This window comes from Rhineura floridana, chromosome 12 (assembly GCF_030035675.1).
Source record: "Rhineura floridana isolate rRhiFlo1 chromosome 12, rRhiFlo1.hap2, whole genome shotgun sequence".
NCBI lineage: Eukaryota > Metazoa > Chordata > Lepidosauria > Squamata > Rhineuridae > Rhineura > Rhineura floridana.
In genome coordinates this window covers 9,171,960-9,192,498 of record NC_084491.1, presented here as the reverse complement: position 1 = coordinate 9,192,498, position 20,539 = coordinate 9,171,960, and the positions used below count along the sequence as shown (strand labels likewise).

Genomic DNA, 20,539 nt, shown 5'->3' with positions numbered 1-20,539 from the left:
ATAGTTTTATACACTTCTGTCATGTCATCTTTTATTCACCTTTCCTCTAAACTAAAAAGCCCCAAATGCTGCAACCTTTCCTCATAGGGGAGTCGCTCCACCCCCTTGATTGTTCTGGTTGCCCTTTGCTGAACCATTTCCAGCTCTACCACAGTGCCCTTTCGAACCAAAGGAAGGCACTTTTCAATTTAAGTTGGTGCTAAACATTTGTAAAACTGCAGTGCTTAAGTATCTTTGCAGGGGAGGATGATGGGGAGGTCAGAACAACTTGGCAACCCCGTCATGACCTCCTAGCAGCCCAGTGAGCATTAGCCAGCACTGTCCCTTGACAGAAAATTGAGAGTTGTGGCACAAATCACTCTGGGATCTACCAGAACATCTGAGCTCCTTTCTGCCCCCTTCCCTGTCTGTCTGAGAGCAAATTTGCCATAGCTCTGAGTCTGATGACAGACCATGAAACAGTGACAGGAATTAGAGATACTGTCTTGATGGGGGTGTCCTCTCCCCTCCCCTGTTAAGCTAGGCACTGAACAGCTGCACTGCAGGCAGAAATACAACAGGTGCAACACACACACATAGGAAATGCAGCAATGCCTTACGTTGTCTTGCAGCTATGCCAGTCACAGGAGCCCTACTGCAGTCATGGTGGGGAGCTGGAATTAGCCAGGCCTGTAGTGTGGGGGAGTATAGCCCCCCAGGAGTGTACTCGTCCAGGGTCTCAGGGGGTCTTAGACCCCTTGTCTTTTGGGGAGCAGGGTCCCTATGTCCCCAGCATCCTACAAGCCAATCAGAATGAAAGGGGAGTGTGTTAGCCACTGAGAAGTGTCTTCTAACATGCTTCCATGTCCTTTCCTGCTACCTGAAGCCAATCAGAGTGAAAGGAAGTGAGTTAAACACTTAGAAGACTCTTCTCAGTAGCTAACACTCCCCTTTTTCATGCTTATTTTCTCCTAGGGATGACTGTTGTTACACGGATCTCATTCTCAACCCCGCAGCAATAAAAGAGAGTGTGTGGCTGTGACTAACGTGAAGGGGCCCTGCACTTCTGAATTTACCATTACAGTATTGAGAGATGGATACGCGGACGCCAGTACTATAGAGCGAGGCAGAGGCAGCTTGTGTTCCAAGCGCGCGTCGCGTCTCCTTTAAGAGGCGGGCAAAGGGATTCCCCTCGTGCATATTCATGAAGGGCGGGGAATTCTCTGTTTTCGCGCGCGCGACGCGGGCGTCCTCTGCCTGGTCGCAAGTCGTGGCGGGAGAGCGCAGGGCTTCCTCGGCAGCGATGGCGGAGGCGGCTGGTGTTGCTGCTGCGGTGGAAGAGCCGGATGGGGACTCGGATGCGGGCAGCGAGGAGGTGGTACTGACCCCGGCCCAGCTCATCCGCAGCCTGGAGCAGGTGAGAAACGGGCCGGACGCCTGGGTCCCGCCTGGGTGGGGGAAGGGGAGATTGGGTGTGCTGTAGGGCGCGCCGGGAAAGAGGGGCTCGGAGCTGACTCCGCCTTCATGCCCGGAGGGGCTTGCTTTGCAAACTGCAACCCGATCTCTGAGCGCTTACCTGGGGCTAAGCCTCGCTGAACGCCGTGGCACTTACTTCCGAGTAAACAGGCATGATCGTGCTGGGGCGTTCTCGTTCCAGAGCCCGGAATTCGGACTGGCCCAGGGCAGGGCAGACCTCAGGCTTGAGGGGTCTGTTTGTGTTTGTGTACTACAACCGTGAGATCCCTCAAACAGAGGTTGGGTGCAGAAGGCATATACTTCGAATTAAAGAATTTTGAGTCCAGGGAATTGTTTTGAGTACCAAAAGCTGAACAGAACTCAGTCTTTCCACAAACAAAAAATCCACTCTCGGTTACACACCCACCCACCCCTTTTTTTCAGCAGAATAGGGGTAGTTAGGTTCAATCAGATGGGGGGGGAGGACAGGTGGCCCATTTGCCCTCAAACTCAAAGGGGGCCTCAGATTTACTAATTTCTTGCCATTTAATTAGTTTCACAACTTGCTTTTATGTTGTGCATCAGACCATAAGCTCACTCTCAGCTTAAGAGCTGCATATTTAAGCATGTAATTTGGAAAAGACATCTTTTTGTTATTTACTGATGTAGATTTATATATTGATAAAAATGTGTTGGTTCTGATGGCACAAGATTAGACTGTCATGAATGTGACCTCTGAAATCATCTGTTTATAGAAACAAACTGCTCATTTTTCGGTGCTTTATTTTGTTTTCATGTGTCATCATTTTGTAACATGTTTATTATGGTCAGGGGCCTCAAAAACTGGAAGTGGCCTGGGCCTCTGTGGACCTCTGAAAGGGTCAGGGAGTCAGAAGTCCTTGGCCACCTACTTCAAATCCTTGCCCACTCCTGCCTTATGACACTAGTATCCCTCAACCTTTTCAAACCTCTTTTTAACCCCCCTCCTCTGCTACGTGAGGCTTGTGTTTAATTCTTTTTTTGTACACGTTTCTGTCCTTTATTCTGTCTGCTTTCTATTATTACTATCTGTGGCCCACCCGATCAAAAAAGGTTTTGTCAGTGAACTAGTCAGCCATTCGTCAAATAAAAGTGCAATAATAGCATAAGCTTTATTAGAACAACAGGGCAGTACAATCATAGTGTTGGAAGGGTACCTCAAAGGACATCTAGTACAATCCCTCCTGATGCAGAAAATCCATTAGTCCAACACAGTGGAGCTGATGCCCATTGGGAGTGGTAGGGCGGAAGGCAGGGAGCCCAACAGTAGGTGGAGCCAGAGCCAATGAGAGGCAGAGCCAACTCACTCTAGTTTGGGTCTCCATCTTCCTCTAGGCTGAGTTCTGCAAGGGCAAGACAGACTGAGGGCTACGAGGAAGAAGCTGGCAGCCTGTGCCACCTCCTGGACTGGTTGCAAGTAGGAAAGCAGGCAGGTGGGGGCAGGCTGAGGGCAGACTGAAGTTGGTGGGGCAGTGCCCCATTTTTCCAAATGGGCCAACCTCCAATTGCTCCAGCATCCCTGAGAGGTGGTCCATCCAGCTTCTGCTTAAAAACAAAGATGATCTGTCAGTTTTCAAAGGAGTCTTTTCCATCGTCAGATAGCTTGCACTATCAAGAACTTCTTCCAACTGTTTAGTCTTAATCCTTTTTCTTGTAATTTGAATTTATTGGTTTGGGTTGTGCCATCTTGTAAAAAGATACTATAATAATCAGCAGGTGTTACACGTATAGCTGACAGGTTTGATGCATAGCGCCATCCATGTGTATGATGAAGCAGGAGAAGAGCGGTCTCTGCTCCAAGGGGATTGCAGTGTAGAAACGGGAACAAGGCAGATAAAGGTGAAGGAAATACTGAAATCATAATATTGGGAGGGGATAGAGAAAAGTGTTTCTCCAATTCTCATTATATGGGCATGCAGTGAAGCTGAATGTTGGAAGATTCAGGACAGACAAAAGAAAATATTTCTTCACACAGCACATAGTTAAACTATGGAATTTGCTCCTACAAGAGGCAGTGATGGCTACCAACTTGGATGGCTTTCAAAGAGGATTAGACAAATTCCTACAGGATGAGGCTACTAGCCACAATGGCTATGTTTCACCCAGGGCTGTGCAGTTGGTACACCAAACCTTCGACTCCGGCTCCTCTATTTTTCTACTGTCCGACTACGACTCCACCCGAAATTGCCTTTGACTCCCCGACACTGACTCTGATTCCACAGCCCTGGAAAGGGCTGTAAATGTCTTTTTAAATTGGAAGCTCTCATAGGAGCATTTTTATCGCTGCCTGAATATGCGCTGATCTTGGCATCACAGCACTTGTCTTCATCTGGGTCCTGTGTCATGCACTGACACACAAAAAGTTTTCCATCCTGAGTTATGGTGAAATGCTCAAATACAGCTGACTTCATGGGAAGCTTATTTGACATTGTGAATTTATATTTTTAAAAATTTGTCAATCAAAATTTATTTTGAAGCCAGAGTCGGTAGATTTCTACCGACTCCACCCAAAATTGCTTCTGACTCTGACTCCATGACTCCAACTCCACAGCCCTGGTTTTACCTCCACTGTTGGCAGCAATGTGCCTCTGAATACCAGTTGCTGGGAATTGCAAGTGGGGAAGATTGCTGTTGCACTCTTGTCCCGCTTGCGGCACCCCTTCCATCAGGTTGGCTAGTGTGAGAACAGGATGCTGGGCTAGGTGGGCCTTTGGCCTGATCCAGCAAGGGCTCTTCTGATGTGGCTGGGGTTAAGTGGGAGGGAAACATTATTATTTCAGGTACACCTGCTAAGACTTAGAGTAGGCCATGAGGACCAGGAGTTGTACCAAACTTTAGACTGAAAAGGTAGACTGAAGGAAGCAAGAGAGGTGGCTTCATAGACATGTCCTGTGCATATGCTAATTATACAAAGAGATGAGTTAATTGTTGTGAAACTACCTGTGCAATCCTGTGCATGTCTATAGTCAGGAGCAAGTCCCATTGAATTCAATGGGATTCAACTTCCAGCTAAGTGCGTATGTAAGATTGCAGCCTTCTCTCTGTGTGTGTTTTTTAGAAAATAATGTATTATTATAATGTCAGCAAGGTTGGGTAAAGTTTCTATCAATGTGAACAACTCACTGAATGGTCCTTCTCTTTGACTCTTCTCCTGGAACCCTAAGGTCAGCCAACGGTCCGAATTCGTTCTTTAAAAAATGGAATGAAAAGAAAAATAAACTCAAGTGACAGCAACTATTTATTTTATTTTTCAAGTCGGGTCACAGGCAGCTGTGCTAACAAGCAGGAGGCCAGTTCTTTGAGCGTGGTGTCATGGGATCCTTGACAATATTTGACCATGGTGAACTGACATGCTTACTTTAGTGAGGTCAAAAGCTGCACACCCTTGGAACGAGGAGGACGGTTATGATATTCTCCTGCTCTGGGAGGGTTTACAGTAGGGGTGGATAAACTGTGGCCCTCCAGATATTCCTGGGCTACAACTCCCATCACATTCTGACCATTGGCCATGGTGACCGGGGATGATGGGAGTTGTAGTCCAGCAATATCTGGAGGGTCACAGGGTAGCCACCTCTGCTTTTGAGAAACCAAACAAGTTGAGCCTGTCTGGCAGGGTGGGGCAGCTGCAGCCTCCCAGAAGTTCCTGGTCTCCCATCATAAGAAGATAAGTAGAGCCATGCTTGATCAGGCTAGAGGCCCATCTAGTCCAGCATCCTGTTCTCACTGGCCAACCAGATCATGGGAAGCACGCAAGCAGGACCTGAGTGCAAGAGCACTCTCCCCTCCGGTGGCTTCCGGCAACTGGGTTTCAGAAGCACACTGCCTCTGACTATGGAGGCAGAGCATAGCTATCATGGCTAGCGGCCATTGATAGCCTTCTCCTCCATGAATTTGTCTAATCCTCTTTTAAAGCCCTCCACGTTGGTGGCCATTGCTGCCTCTTCTGGGAGCAAATTCCATATTTTAATTATGCGTTAGTTAACCATCATACTCTGACCATTGGCCATTGTGACTGGAGCTGATGGGAGTTGTAGTTCACTACTAGGGGTGGGTGGGCACCAGGTTAAAGACTGCAGGCAATAGAACATCATGGGTTGGGAGCCCTGGGTTTCCGGTTTTCCTGCTCAGTATCAGGAGAATGTTCAGAAGATGACAAAAGTCTGGGGAACAGCTTTTGGACAACCAAGATTCCCGTGCTCTGCTTTTACTCCCTAGGCCTGGATGAATGAGAAGTTTGCCCCTGAGCTGCTGGAGAGCAAGTCGGAGGTCGTTGAGTGTGTTGTTGAGCAGCTGGAACACATGGTAATAAATTGGAGGGAGGAGAGCGGGAGTACTGTCTGGTACATGGCCAACAAGATGACCTCAACCCTGATCCAGCCCTGCAGCTCCGTTTGGAAAGCCGTACCCAGATTAACACTTAAGGCAGGGTGGCTAAGCTTTTTCAGTCTAAGAGAAACAACCGGGGGTTAGGGGGGCGTAGCTCAGTGGAAGGGTATCCACTTTGCATGCAGAAGGCCTCAGGATCAGTCCCTGGCATTTCCAGGTAGGGCTGAGAGGGACTCCCTGCCTCAAACCCCGGAGAGCGGCTGCCAGCCAGTGTGGACAGTACTGAGCTAGATGGACCAATGGCCTGACTTGGTATAAAGCAGCTTCCTGTGTCAAAGGAGGTGAGGCCAGTGAAACAGCATGTTTTGGGGGTCTTAGGGAGTGTCACAGAAACCTTTTCGCATCACAGAATTGGAACAGGGAACCCTGCAGGAGTGGTTGGGGGAAAAAAAATAAACTTTTTTTAAAAAAATTGACCAATTTGGGGAGGGCACAACAATCTTTGGTATTGGAATGGGGCAGTTAGTAACAAAAAATAATTAAATACATATATATACCTTTCAGAAGTTAATTTGTTTGTTTAATGAGCACATTGCGGGGGGGGCTTAGGGGACCACAGAAATATTTGACATCACAGTGGGGGTCCTATGGATGCAGTTGGAAAAAAAAAACCCTAATTTTAAAATATTGGTGGGGCACAAAAATCCTTTGGCATCACAGCGGTGGACCCATAGGAACAGTAAAACAAAAATTGTTTTCTTTAAAACAGCAACTTTTTTGAGTTCTTGTGGGGGTCAGAATAAGCCTCTTGAGGGGCCGAATGTGATCCATGGATTCCCAACCCCAACTCAGGTGCCTATGTCTTGATTAGCCACCCCTAAAATAAGAGGTTATCTTATTTTGGAGTAGGCGTTGCCTTGTACATCCAACTCTCCTAACGCTGGGTCATACTCAGAGATGTAGTTGTCCAGGATCTTGGGGGGTCTTAGACCCTTACTTTTTTAGGAGCAGGATCCCAGCAGGATCACTATGTCTCCAGCATCTTATGAGCCAATGAGCATAAAAGGGGAGTGTATTAGCCACTGAGAAGGGTCTTCTAACATGCTTCTGTGTCCTTTTCTGCTGATTGGAGCCAACCAGAATGAAAGGAGGTGAATCAGCCACTGAGAAGACTCTTCTCAGTAGCTAACACTCTTTCATTCTGATTGGCTCCTAGGGATGTCTGTTGTTGCGGGAGAAAAGACATTAACAAGGATCTCATACTCAATGCAGCAGTGGAAAAAGGGGGGAGGGGTGTGGCTGTGACTATCATGAAGGGACCCTGCCCTTCTGAATTTGCCACTGTGCTACTGGTCATACTCTGGCATGACCAACAAATGGAAGAATCTTGATTCTAAATAGATGGGATCTCCAGAGGCTGGGAACAGATTTAGCCCCCACTCCAGTGATGTCCCTGGGTGCCACTTTTTGCTTTCTTCCACGTAAGTGAATGTCGCAGCTACACAGACATTTGGCCTTCTCTGTGCAAAACGGCTCTGATTTTTTGTGGGTGTGTTACAGGAGACAAATCTTAAACAGGCCAAGAGAGGTGATCTCAAGATCAGTATTCACCGCATGGAGGTCGAGAGGATCCGATATGTCCTCAGCAGCTACCTGCGCTGCCGTCTCCGGAAGGTAACCACAGCCTATTGTGCCCTGTTTCAAACTGCTGTCACAGAAGCCCGACTGGCCTCTGTTCTAGGTCAGGCATTTAGTGTTGCCATTCCCATGCTGTGGAATGCTCTTCCAGCAGAGATTCGACAGGCATCCATGCTTTTGACTAGAAAACCTTTTCATGCCAACAGGCCTTTGTATCTGTTGACCTTGTTTCACCAGACACTCATTTTAATGATCATTTTTACTATTTTTAGAGTGTGTTGTACGTTACTGCAGGGGTTCTTAATCTGTGGTCCACCAGACCCCCCCCCCCAAAAAAAAGCAATTACCAGTGCAATAAAAAATAAATTGTATTGATGAGTGTCCATAGCTTTCATCAGATTCTCAAAGGGGTCCATGACCCCAAAAAAGTTTAAGAACCACTGTGATTGTATATATTGTTGTAAACTGTTGTGTTATATTGTATAAACTGACAGTATATCAGTGCTTCTATCAATAAATATAGATGTATAACATTGTCCACTGCCCCTGCAGCAGCAGGGTCCAGGACATCCACAGCTCAGTCCACCAGCAGAGGGGAACATCTGGGGAAGCAGGGAAAGTTCAGGAGGAACAGCCAGAGGGTTGTCACAGATGCCTCCTGGCATCTGCTGTTTCAGCTGGTCACCTTGTTCTGCCTAACGGTAGGGCTGGCCTTGGTGGAAGGTATCCTAATCCATCAGTAGGTGCTTTGTTGGGCCCGAGTTTTATATGCTGTTCATACCAGCATGGTGTAGTGGTTAGAGTATCGGGCTAGGACCTTGGAAACCAAGGCTCAACACCCCACTCAGCCATGAAACCCTCTGGAGTGACCTTGGGTCAGTCACTATCTCTCAGCCAAACCTACGTCACAGGGTGGATGGGAGGATAAAACTGGAGAGGGGGAGAATTGGGGGTTCCACCTTGAGTTTCTTGAAGGAAAGGTGAGATGGAAATGCTCCCCAGGTAAGAACCAGTGATTGGGGGGGGGGGCTCTGATTCACTGAAGGTTTTTTTCTGGTCTCCTGTCTTTAACATCGCAGTTTCAAACTCCTGTTGCAGTGTGCAATGTGCTCTGCAATCCTTATGCTGTTTATTTCCTCTTGAAGATAGAGAAATATTTTCCCCACGTCCTGGAGAAAGAGAAGACACGGGCCGAGGGGGACCCATCCATCCTATCGCCGGAAGAGTTTGCCTTTGCCAAAGAGTGAGTCAGTGGCAACGAGGAGGGAGGGAGCAAAGGCTGGCTCATGGCTCTGATTTCTGTGTATTTAATTTCATTTATTACTTATATATTTTATTTATTATTTGATTTATATCCCATCCTTCCTCCCAGCAGGAGCCCAAGGCGGCAAACAAAAGCACTAAAAACACTCTAAAACATCATAAAAACAGACTTTAAAATACATTAAAACAAAACATCTTTAAAAACATTTTTTAAAAAGCTCTGAAGACATCTTAAGAAAAAAAACGATTAAAAACGTTTTTTAGAACAGGTTTAAAAAACATATTAAAAAGCAATTCTAACACTGACGCAGACTGGGATAAGGTCTCTACTTAAAAGGCTTGTTGAAAGAGGAAGGTCTTCAGTAGGTGCTGAAAAGATAACAGAGATGGCACCCGTCTAATATTTCAGGGGATGGAATTCCAAAGGGTAGGTGCCACTACACTAAAGGTCAGCTTCCTATGTTGTGCAGAATGGACCTCCTCATAAGATAGTATCTGCAGAGCGCAGTGATCAACTGTGTATATAAAGGATAAGACAGTCTTTCAGGTATCCTGGTCCCAAGCTGTATAGGGCTATGTACACCAAACCTAAACTTTGAACTTGGTCCAGTAGCAAATGGGCAGCCAGTGCAGTTCTTTCAGCAGCAGGATGATGTGTTGGTGATACCCTGTCCCAATGAGCAGTCTCGCTGCTGCATTTTGTACCAGCTGCGGCTTCCAGACCAACCTCAAGGGCAGCCCCACATAGAGCACATTACAGTAATCCAGCCTGGAGGTTACCAGTGCATGGACAACAGTGGTCAGGCTATCCCAGTCCAGAAATTACTCTTAGCCACTCCTAGCCCCATCGGAAAGGGTGTGAGACAGGGGTGTATTTTATCACCCTATTTGTTTAATCTGTACACAGAACATATCATACAGAAAGCGGGATCGGACCAAGATGAAGGAGGTGTGAAAATTGGAGGGAGAAACATCAATAATTTAAGATATGCAGACGATACCATACTCTTAGCAGAAACCAGTAATGATTTGAAACGAATGCTGATGAAAGTTAAAAAGGAAAGCACAAAAGCAGGACTACAGCTGAACGTCAGAAGATTAAGTAATGACAACAGAAGATTTATGTAACTTTACAGTTGACAACGAGGACATTGAACTTGTCAAGGATTATCAATACCTCGGCACAGTCATTAACCAAAATGGAGACAATAGTCAAGAAATCAGAAGAAGGCTAGGACTGGGTAGGGCAGCTGTGAGAGAACTGGAAAAGATCCTCAAATGCAAAGATGTATCACTGAACACCAAAGTCAGGATCGTTCAGACCATGGTATTCCCGATCTCTATGTATGGATGTGAAAGTTGGACAGTGAAAAAGGCGGATAAGAGAAAAATCAACTCATTTGAAATGTGGTGCTGGAGGAGAGCTTTGCTCATACCATGGACTGCGAAAAAGACAAATAATTGGGTGTTAGAACAAATTAAACCAGAACTGTCACTAGAAGCTAAAATGGTGAAACTGAGGTTATCGTACTTTGGACACATCATGAGAAGTCATCATTCACTAGAAAGGAGAATAATGCTGGGAAAAACAGAAGGGAGTAGAAAAAGAGGAAGGCCAAATAAGAGATGGATTGATTCCATAAAGGAAGCCACAGACCTGAACTTACAAGATCTGAGCAGGGTGGTTCATGACAGATGCTCTTGGAGGTCACTGATTCATAGGGTCGCCATAAGTCATAGTCGACTTGAACGCACATAACAACAACAACAACAAACCACTGAGGTCACCTGGGCCTCTAGTGACAAAGAAAGATCCAGGAGCACCCCCAGACTACAACCTGCTCTTTCAGAGGGAGTACGACCCCATCCACAGCAGGCAACTGACCAATTATCTGAACTCGGGAACCACCAACCCACAGTGCCTCTGTCTTGCTAAGATTCAGACTCAGTTTATTGGCCTTCATCCTGCCCACCACCGAGTCCAGGCAGCAGTCCAGGGCTTGCACACCCTCTCCTGATTCAGATATTACAGAGAAACAGAGCTGGGTATCATCAGCGCACCTCTGACACCTTGCCCCAAATCTCCTGATGACCTCTCCCAAGAGCTTCATACAGATGTTAAACAGCATGGGGGACAAGATGGTATCCTGCGACACCCCACAGCACAACTGCTAGGGGGCCGAAAGACAATCACCCAATGCTATTCTCTGAAAACGACCTTGGAGATAGGATCAGAACCACTGGGGAACAGTGCCTCCAATACCCATCTCACCAAGTCGGCCCAGAAGGATACCATGGTAATGGTATCAAAATCCGCTGAGAAATCAAGTAAGAGTAACAGGGTTGCATTCCCCCCGTCCTTCTCCCGATAAAGGTCATCCATCAGGGCGACCAAGGCCAATTCGGTCCCATAACCAGGCTTGAACCCAGACTGGAATGGGTCAAGATAATCTATTTCATCCAAGAGTAACTTGCAATTGCTGCACCACAACCCTCTCAATCACCTTCCCTAAGAAGGGGGTATTTGTGACCAGTCAGTAATTGTCGCAGACCAATGGGTCCAGGGTGGGATTTTTCATGAGCAGTCGGATCACCATCTCTTTTGGGGGGGCTGGAACCACTTCCTCCCACAACGGTGCATTGACCACACCCTGGATCCACTCGGTCAGACCCCCTCGGCAAGCGTTAATAAACCAAGAAGGGCAAGAATCGAGAGGACACGTTGCTGGCCGCATCATCACAAGCACCTTGACTACGTCATCAGGCCTCATCAACTGAAACAGTTCCCAAGAAGTTGCAGCAGACGTTACACTGGACACCCCATTGGGGACTACAGTAGATGTGGATGAGGCTTCAAGACTGCTACGAAGGCAAGCAACTTTACCCTCAAAGTGCCTTGCAAACAATTCACAATGGGCCTCTGAAGGGTCTAAGACTCCCATTTCCTGGAGCTGACGTCAACAGACCCCTGACAGTACGGAAAAGCTTCACTGGATGGCTATTTAAGGATGCGATGGAGGCAGAGAAGTGGGCCTTCTTTGCCACCCTCACCACCACACGGTAGGCACAGCTATGATGTATTATCCATGCCCAATCAGCCTCACAGCATGTCTTTCACCACTTGCGCTGTAGCCGTCGTCCAGCCTGTTTCATTGCTCTTAACTCACTGGTGTACCAAGGTGCAGACCGGGCTCTACAATGCTGGAGAGGGCGCTCAGGGGCAACCGTGTCAAGAGCCCGACGTGCCTCACTGTTCCACAGCGTGACAAGGGCATCAACAGGGTCACCTGCTCTATTTCCTGGGAACTCACCCAGGGCATTCAGGAATCCTGCAGATTCCATTAGGCTCCGGGGGCAGACCATCTTAATCTGTCCACCACCCCTGCAAGGAAGGATCGGAGCCATAAGTCTAAACTTCACCAGGAAGTGGTCTGACCATGACAATGGGGTGACATCCGCCCCCGCTATCTCCAGACCATCCCTTCCTCCATGTGAAACGAAAACCAAGTCGAGGGTGGGCCCTGCCCTATGCGTTGGGCCAATAACAACTTGAGACAGCCCCATGGTCGTCATGGAGGCCATGAAGTCCTGAGCTGGAACACTAGAGGCAGCCTCAGCATGGACACTGAAATCACCCAGCACTATCGTTCTGGGCTCCTCCAAAACTACAGCTGAGAAGGCCTCTACCAGGTCAGTCAGAGAAGCTGCTGGGCAGCAGGATGGATGGTACACCAGCAGCAACTCTAGTTTCCTGTCTCCTTGGCCCAACAGCAGGTGCAGGCCCTCACAGCCAGCTCCAAGACAGAGCGGTTTCCTGGTGACAAAGATGGAAGTTCTGTAGAGTACAGCAACTACTCCCCCCCATCCCTGCAGCCTGTGCTGGTGTTGCACCAAGTATGCAGGTGGCAAAGCTGGGTCAGATCAACTCCTCCCAGCTCACCCACCCAATTTTACTTGCGTTGTTCCACTTCCACTTCCAGCTGGCTTGGATGAGCTATGAAAAAATTTAAACACACACACACCAACTAGGGTTGCCAACTGATCAGAAAGAAAGTCTGGCCTGCTCCTGCCCATTTAACAGCAGTGGTCCTGGTGGGTGACCTTCCAGCGCACTGCATGCCAAAGGCAAAAGGAGGCAGAGCAAGACATGTGAATACAGTTGGCTGGTTCCAAGGTTTCTACTAGGGCTGTGCACTGGATTTGGCCGAAGCCTGGATCTCGAATTGAATCAGGCCAATTCAGGGGGATCCGAGCTGAGGCCAAGCTGGGGTGAGTCAGCTCTAGATCGCCCGAGGTTGGGTTAGGCTGCCCAGAATGATCCTGGGCTGTCAGGGGATGGGGCACTGGGCACGAAGGCTGCAGGGGTCTGCTTTGCTAACATGGTCCCTGCAGGGAGCAGACTCCAGCAGGATTGAATCCTCCATTCACCATCTGGTGAGCATACGATTCAATTCTGCGGGCTATGGGGAGCTCTTTCACAAGCGCCCTCCTCACAGGGAAGGCGCTTCTGAAACAAACTCCTGCAGGATTTAACATGCGCATTCACACTGCTCTTGGTCAGGAGAGAGTGGGAAGAAAATGCAGCATCTCCTTTCCTCACCTCTCTCCCAGCTGTGTAAACCATTGATTTGGGACCAGATCTGGGGTGAGTGGTCCCTGGATTGGCCCAAGTCGGCGGGGGGAGGGCTGCTCACAGCCCTAGTGTCACCATACCACATTTCGCCATCCAGACAAGCAAGAGGCATTCTCAAAGCTGAAGGACTCCTTCCAGCCAGGCAAGGCACTCAAGGAGGGCACGGAGCAGGGCCAGGGACAGCAGAGGGGGCATGGGTCACACCACAGCAGGATTAAACAACCACCAAGAAATATAAATGCAGCTCAAGAACAGTTTTTCAAAAATCAAATGCATAATAAAATAACGCCAATATCAAAGTAATGTATTACTGCCAGAAAGAGAGCAAAATGCCCTTTGCTGTGGGTGATGGCGGCAGTGACAGCAGCAGAGCAAGCTCTTTTGATGAGCTGTGGAGGGAGGAGGGGCTCTGTTGTTCTCCACTTGAAGCACAGGAAAGGGGCCAGTACAAAAATGGAAAGTTGGCAACCCTGCATCGACCCTGCACCTAGTAGAGCAAAGATGCTGTTCCCCCTTGTGGTGTTCTCTGCCCCTGGGTCTTCCTGATTCTTGTGATTATTGCACACTTGTCCTGCTCCAGCTTTTTTTTCCTTTCCCGGTTGAAAACCAAGGCTGTGTCTGTCTTGTAGGTACATGGCAAACACAGAGGCTCATCTCAGAAATGTGGCCTTGAAGCATATGCCTCCTAACCTGCAGAAAGTGGATCTCCTGAAGGCTGGTAAGCAAAGCCTGACTCGATATTGGACCATCAAAATACTTGCAGCCTTGCAAAACAGCAGATGTTAAAAGCCAGGTCACTGCGCCAAGGAGCTTACAGTCAGAGGTGGCAATTTGATGCCCTCCACATGTTGTTGGACCACAGTTTCCATCGTCCCTGACTACCGGCCAGGGCCAGTGCCAGAGGGTGGACAAGTTGAGCCCTGGCCAAGGGCCCCTCCTTACGGTGGGAGGGTAGCGCTCCTGTTCTGCAATCTGTGGCTGCTGCAGCTCCCAACCCTGCCACGGATTGAGAAGAGGGAGCTCCCAGGGACTTCCAGCATACAGATAGTGTGGGCTTCTCGCACTCTCCACCTACCTCTTCCATTGCTGTGAATGCTGTGTGTGCTGCACATGCATGCCTACCATCAACTAAGATGGTAGTGGTGGCTGATGCCCCTGCTGCCATCTTGGTTGATAGTAGGTATGCATGTTCTGTGCGCACGGCATTCACCGTGACAGGAAAGGTAGATGGGACAGACGGGTGGGCGCCACGGGCCCAGGACAGGCAGGTGCCCAAGGGCCCAGTCATGCCTGGTGCCAGGCCTGCTACTGGGCAAGCTGGCTGGAGCTGATGGGAATTGTAGTCCAATATCTTGAGGGTACTGCTTGGTCTACTCCGGGTCTTAATGTAATCAGCGGCTTGAATCATCCTTTTCCTCCAGTGAATAGGGTAGAGTTTCTGTTCACTGAACAGTGATTTCCCCTTGTGTCTGCAGCCCTGTATGCCAGGGGTTCCCACACTGTGGTCTGCGGCCCACCAGTGGTCCACAAGCTTCATTCAGGTGGTCCGTGGTGTGTCTGTAAAAATACAATTAAAAACCATACAGCATCTAGCACAGCACATTACACATTGCTGCAACAGGCAGAAAGATCATTCAGTGGGCCATCAAAACCCTCAGCAAATTTCAAGTGGTCCTGGGGGGGGGGATTTTGGGAACTGTAGCTCTATGCCTTTCAAAAGATGCTCCTTGGGGCTAGGTGACCTATGGGAAATGGTGTGTAGGCAGGAGGAGAGTTGGTGGAAATTGTTCACTGTTAAGTAGATGGAGGAGCAATTTGGGGTCCAAACTAATAAGGATTGTGTTGTTGTTATTAAGGATGCTGACCTATGAAAGGCTCTTGAGTAAGGCTGCAGCTTTTAACCAATTAGCTAAAGTAAAGTGCATCTAAGTGTCTAAATGGTGTTGATGTCAATGCGAACGTTAAGTGTGTGATGTCCTCTCTCCCACTGAGAGGGGAAGAAGAGAGATGCCCTGTAAGAAGGGTGTGAATCAAGTGTGGCTGTTGCACTTGGACTGCCTAGTGTGGAAGCTGCCTTGGTCAATGTAAGACTGCAGTCCTATACATCAGCCTTTACCAACCTTGTGGATGTTTTGATCTGCAGCTCCCATCCACCCCTGCCAGCACGACTGTAAGATGCTGGGGCGAATGGAAGGGTAGTGCAAAACATTTGGAGGGCACCAGAATGGCAAAAGCTCCAATGCGTGCTTATTGTCCCATTGAACTCAGTATTATTTATTTATTTATTTATTTGTTTGTTACTTTTATATCCCACCTTTCCTCCAAGGTGCTCAGGGTGGCATACCAACATGGTTCTTCCCCTCCTGATTTTATCCTCACAGCAACCCTGTGAGGTAGGTTAGACTGAGAGACAGTGGCTGGCCTAAGGTCACCTAATTTCTGAATAGATGTATAGGATTGCACTGTAAAATTCAGTTAAACAACAGCTCTAATATTCTATCATTATGTTTTCCCACTCTCTCGCTTTTGATTATACTGTATTTTGTAGTCATGCTGCACTGATGAAATGTCTGCTTGGAAATAAATCTAATGGAAGTCAACAGGACTTGCAGGCTGTATTTGTGTTGGAATTGCTTTTTAAGATCTTTTTAAAGCTGGATTTTTTTTTTGAGATATTTTTAAGATGCTTTGTTTTGATATGTTTTAAAGTCTTTTGTTTTTAAGATGTTTTAGAGTGCTTTTAGTGTTTTTGTTTGCCGCCTTGGGGTCCTTCTGGGAGGAAGAGTGGGATATAAATTAAATAAGCAAGTAAATAAATAAACTAGATAATAGGTGGGTATATCTGGAGGACAAATGCAAACTGAATTTCCTCCAAACGGTGGTGCTCTGCTGACACTTTTGATACAGAAGCTTTTCCTTCTGAGTGTGTTTACATGTCTTTATCTACAGTTCCCAAACCAAATCTGGACTCTTTTGTATTCCTGCGGGTGAACGAGAGGCAGGAGAATATCTTGGTGGAAGCAGAGACTGATGAGCAGAGGTAAGGAAGAGGCTGAGATTCCCAAGAATAACCGCTCAGGATAGCCTGTGTGAATGATGCTTGCCAAACTAATCAGCTCAAGTACCAAAAAAGGGATGGAAGGGAAGAGACAAGTCATGCACCCAAAACAAAATGTTTTCATAAGAGAAGTGCCCTATACAAGCCTTTGCCAACTTGGTGCCCTCCAGATGTTTAGGACTGGCTGGGGCCAGTGGGAGTTGTAGTCCAAAACATCTGGAGGGCACCAGGTTGGCGAAAGCTGTTTTAATTCTTGCCTTGAGGAATTAATGGATAGAATTAAAGCAGCAGAACTCCAGTTAAAAACACAGAGGTCGTTCCTAAGACTGAGTAGGCTTCAGGAAAGTGTACAGCATCCAAAAAAGAATGGGTGGCATCCAAAGCCAGTCCAACTTAAAACAGGCCCGTTGAGGTGAATGGACGTGACTAAATTAGGTTCAAGAATTTCAGTGGGTCTCCTTTGAGTAGGACTTAGTTGGATACAACCCAGTAGCATTTGAATCTAACCACCCTGGATGTATCATTTTTCCTTTCTAAAACCACTTGTGGCCTTCAGCGGCACAGGAACAAGCAGAGGTCATATCAGGAAGTCAGTCCATTACCAAAGATTGCTTAGGTGGAAAATAGCTGGTTGGCTGGTTTCCATCAGCAGCTGTCTTAAATTATTTTGTTTTTTAAACAATTGTTGCTTTTTAAACCTTGTAAATTGCTTTGTGTGTCCATGGACAGAAAAGCAAGGGGAAAATAACACGGCAGGTTTCTCAGGATCACAGCAGTGGCATTCACTTCTACAAGAGGTAGTGATGGCCTCCAATTTGGATGACTTTAAAAGAGGATCAAACAAATTAATGGAGGGTAAGGCTATTGTCAGTGGCTGCGAGCCACAATGGCTGTGTTCTACCTCCACTGTTGGAGGCAGTACACCTCTGAATCCCAGTCACTGGGGATGCGAGGAAGGAGGGACAGTGCTGTTGCACGCCGGTCTTGCTTGTGGGCTTCCCATTGAGGCATCTAGCTGGCCACTGTGAGAACAGGATGCTGGACATTAGGTGGGCCCTTGGCCTGATCCAGCGGGGCTACTTATACTGTTTTCTGTTGGCTTCTGCCACTCCCAAAACATGCTCATTTCCTGTCAATTTTTCTGTGATTGGCATAAACCTTTTTTGTTCCAAAACACCATCGGGCAATGGATCTTTTCATTAGTATGTCACTGGCATTCAACCTGACTTGAATGGGTTTCAGCCTGTCTGCGTTCAAAGGGTTTGTGTTTTAGAGCAAGGATGGGGAGGGACCTTGTGGCCCTCCAGAGGTTGGTGGGCTACAGCTCCTATCACACCTGGCCATTGGTCAAGCCGGCTGGAGGATAGGGATGGGTGAGAATTTCGGTTCAGTTTGCATTTCAAGCAGAATTTATCAAATTTGCCATTTCCAAAACATTATGAGAATTTAAACACAGCCATTCTTCGAAATTCACATTTATTAGAATGTTGGGATGCAGTTCGCCAACTAAACAATATTTATAAAAATGCATATATTAGGGGAAAGTGTATAAAAATGAATACATGGGTGAAAATCACATGCGAAAGGGCATGAAGTGATCAGAAATGGCTTGCAAAAATGTGTACCTTTGTCAAAACTGCCTACAAAAAATGTGTTTATCTGGAGAAATTTGCACTAAAATGGTGGAGAATTTTTATGAGAATTTCTTTTCTAAAAATGTGCAGATTGCTGCAGAAATGTAGAGAACTGAATTTAACATTGGAAAAATGAGAAACTGAGAGAACCGAAACAGATCTTTCCATCCCCAGTGGAGGTTGAAGTCCAACAGCATCTGGAGGGCCACAGGTTCTCCACACCTGTTTTATGAGTGTCTAAATTCTTGCAGGTTTTAGATTTTTTAAACTGTATTTTCCCAGTCTAACCCATCACTTGGAGAGGGTAGGAATGGAGACTGGTACTAGGCATAGAGACCGAGTTACCTAAGTTAAATAAATTCCAAAACTTGCATGCAAACCATCCCTATATATATCTAGTTAGGAGGAAAGCCCCAGCCTACTCCAAAGGAGTTAATCCCAAATAAATGTGCATAGGATTGCAATCTCGTCTAACCCGATTATTACGGTCTTGTCTTTCAGTGAATACGTGATTGACCTGGATGAAGACTCTCAGCATCTGATCCGGTACAAAACCATTGCCCCCTTGGTGGCTTCTGGGGCAGTTCAGCTCATCTAAGCACCATGGAGATGTGTGGGCATTTTTGCAAATGCTGGACAGGAGATTTAGCCCCCATCACCAGGACTACTTGGTGACCATCCTGGCCTAGTTTGGAATTCACCTCCATTTGCTTGTTCGTGTCTGGACTACTCTTCATGCAGCTAAAATAGCAACATGAGACCATCCCTGGGGGAATGTGCCCAGTGGACAGCAAATAAGGGGTAGTATTGTCTCCGCAGAGAGGATTTTGGGTGTGGGACAGCTTGATGATTGGTCATCTTGGCTACAGAAAGAGGCATATCTGCTGTTCTGTTGCAATACCAGTAGGTGGCGATGTTGCACTGGACCTATTGTGGGCATTGTTGTCGAGTTCTTGCACAACAGAGTTGAAATTATTTCACTGGTGGCTGCATGTCAGTGGGCCAGTGGAATCCGCTTCGGGTTTTAGCCTGAGCTTTAAAGGAGTTGTCCAAGGTGCTTCAGCTCCTTGAAAGTACAGACTGAAACCCAGAGCTGATTCCACTAACCCAATGACATGGTGCCACCAGCTGCCACTGTGAAATATGTTTTCATAGCCGTAAGGGGTATGCTTGTGAACTATGCATGCAACTCTCTGGGCATCTGTGTATATCTGAATCAACTTACCAAAAGCTCGACACCCGTTTCTTGAAGGACCAGAAACAATCATTTGCCACATAAGCAGGAATAGTACTGTGTTCTTTGTTTCCACTTCTTTCAAAGGTGCAGTGCACCCAGCCCTAATGATATATCAACACTGCTGTCTATGGGATTACCAAATTTATTTATTCTATTTATTTTCTTACATGTATATCCTGCCTTTCTTTCATCAAGGAATCCAAGGTAGCACACACGTGGGTTCCCTGTGGTCTCCCATCCAGGCACTGATCAGACCCAGACCTGCTTAGCTTCAGCAAGGTGGTGGCCTTGTGTGCCATCAGACATTACCCTGCAATGTTTACCTTGACGAGATCTGCATCTGGAGTAGGGGACCTTTGGCCCTCCATATGTTGTTGGACTACAGTTCCCATCATCCTTGGCCATTTGCCATGCTGGCTGGGGCTGATGGAAGTTAGAGTCCAGCAACCTCTGGAGAGTCAGGGGTTTCCAGTCCTCCCTGGTCTACACTAAGTGGCAGTGGCTCTCTAGGGCTTCGTACAGAGATCCTTCCCAGCGCCACCTGGAGACGCCAGAGGCTGAATCTGGATCCTTCTGCATACAAAGCAGGTGTTCTACCCCTGAGCTACAGCCCCTTCCCTGAATGGTAACTAGGAGCAACAACTGCCACTTGCTTTACCTACCCTCTTCCTCTGAGCCACAGTGGTGGCTTGCAGCTTCTCAGCAGCACTGCCACTTGGTGCTAGGAAGCATCGGCCATCTGCACTTGCAGGTTGGCATTTGGCCTCCCTCTGACCCAGGGTGGTCAGTCACTGGCTGAGCATGCTGGGGAGGAGAGTGACAAGCCTCTGTTTCTAGAAGCCGGGTCTCCTGCGTTCACATCAGGGCTGCTTCTCTGAAGGGTTAGCCAGCAAGAGGCTAATTTGAATAAGCAGGGGCATTCGTGGACTTTGCAACCCAAGGCCTGCTGGAGGGCTGGGAAGTGCTTTGAATGTAGGAAGCTGCTTTCCACCAGGTCAGACCATTGGGGGCCGTCAAGCTTGGTATTGTTGGCACCCCTGCTTTTCAACCTTGGGTTCCGAGATGTTTGTTTGTTTATTTATTTATTATTTGATTTATATCCGCCCTTCCTCCCAGCAGCAGCCCAGGGCGACAAACAGAAACGCTAAAAACACTTTAAATCATCATAAAAAGACCTTAAAATACATTAAAACAAAACGTTAAAAACATTTTTTTTAAAAAGTTTTAAAAACATCTTTTAAAAAAAAAAAAAGGTTAAAAACATTAAAAAAAAATTA

At 47.3% G+C, this 20,539-nt stretch overlaps 1 protein-coding gene across 2 annotated transcripts; it reads left to right on the top strand.

The window, feature by feature from the left end:
• Positions 1–1,181: 1,181 nt before the first annotated feature.
• GINS4 (GINS complex subunit 4) lies at positions 1,182–19,304 on the top strand. Of its 2 annotated transcripts, XM_061592580.1 has the most exons (7): positions 1,183–1,396; positions 5,689–5,775; positions 7,360–7,473; positions 8,583–8,680; positions 13,963–14,051; positions 16,283–16,373; positions 18,527–19,304. In XM_061592580.1, exons 1-7 carry the CDS (start codon positions 1,184–1,186, stop codon positions 18,621–18,623), a joined length of 789 nt encoding a protein of 262 aa, XP_061448564.1. In that variant the 5' UTR covers position 1,183; the 3' UTR covers positions 18,624–19,304. The 2 variants fall into 2 exon arrangements, with proteins under 2 accessions (XP_061448565.1, XP_061448564.1); XM_061592581.1 differs by lacking the exon at positions 5,689–5,775 and having other exon boundaries at positions 1,182–1,396.
• Positions 19,305–20,539: the final 1,235 nt, after the last annotated feature.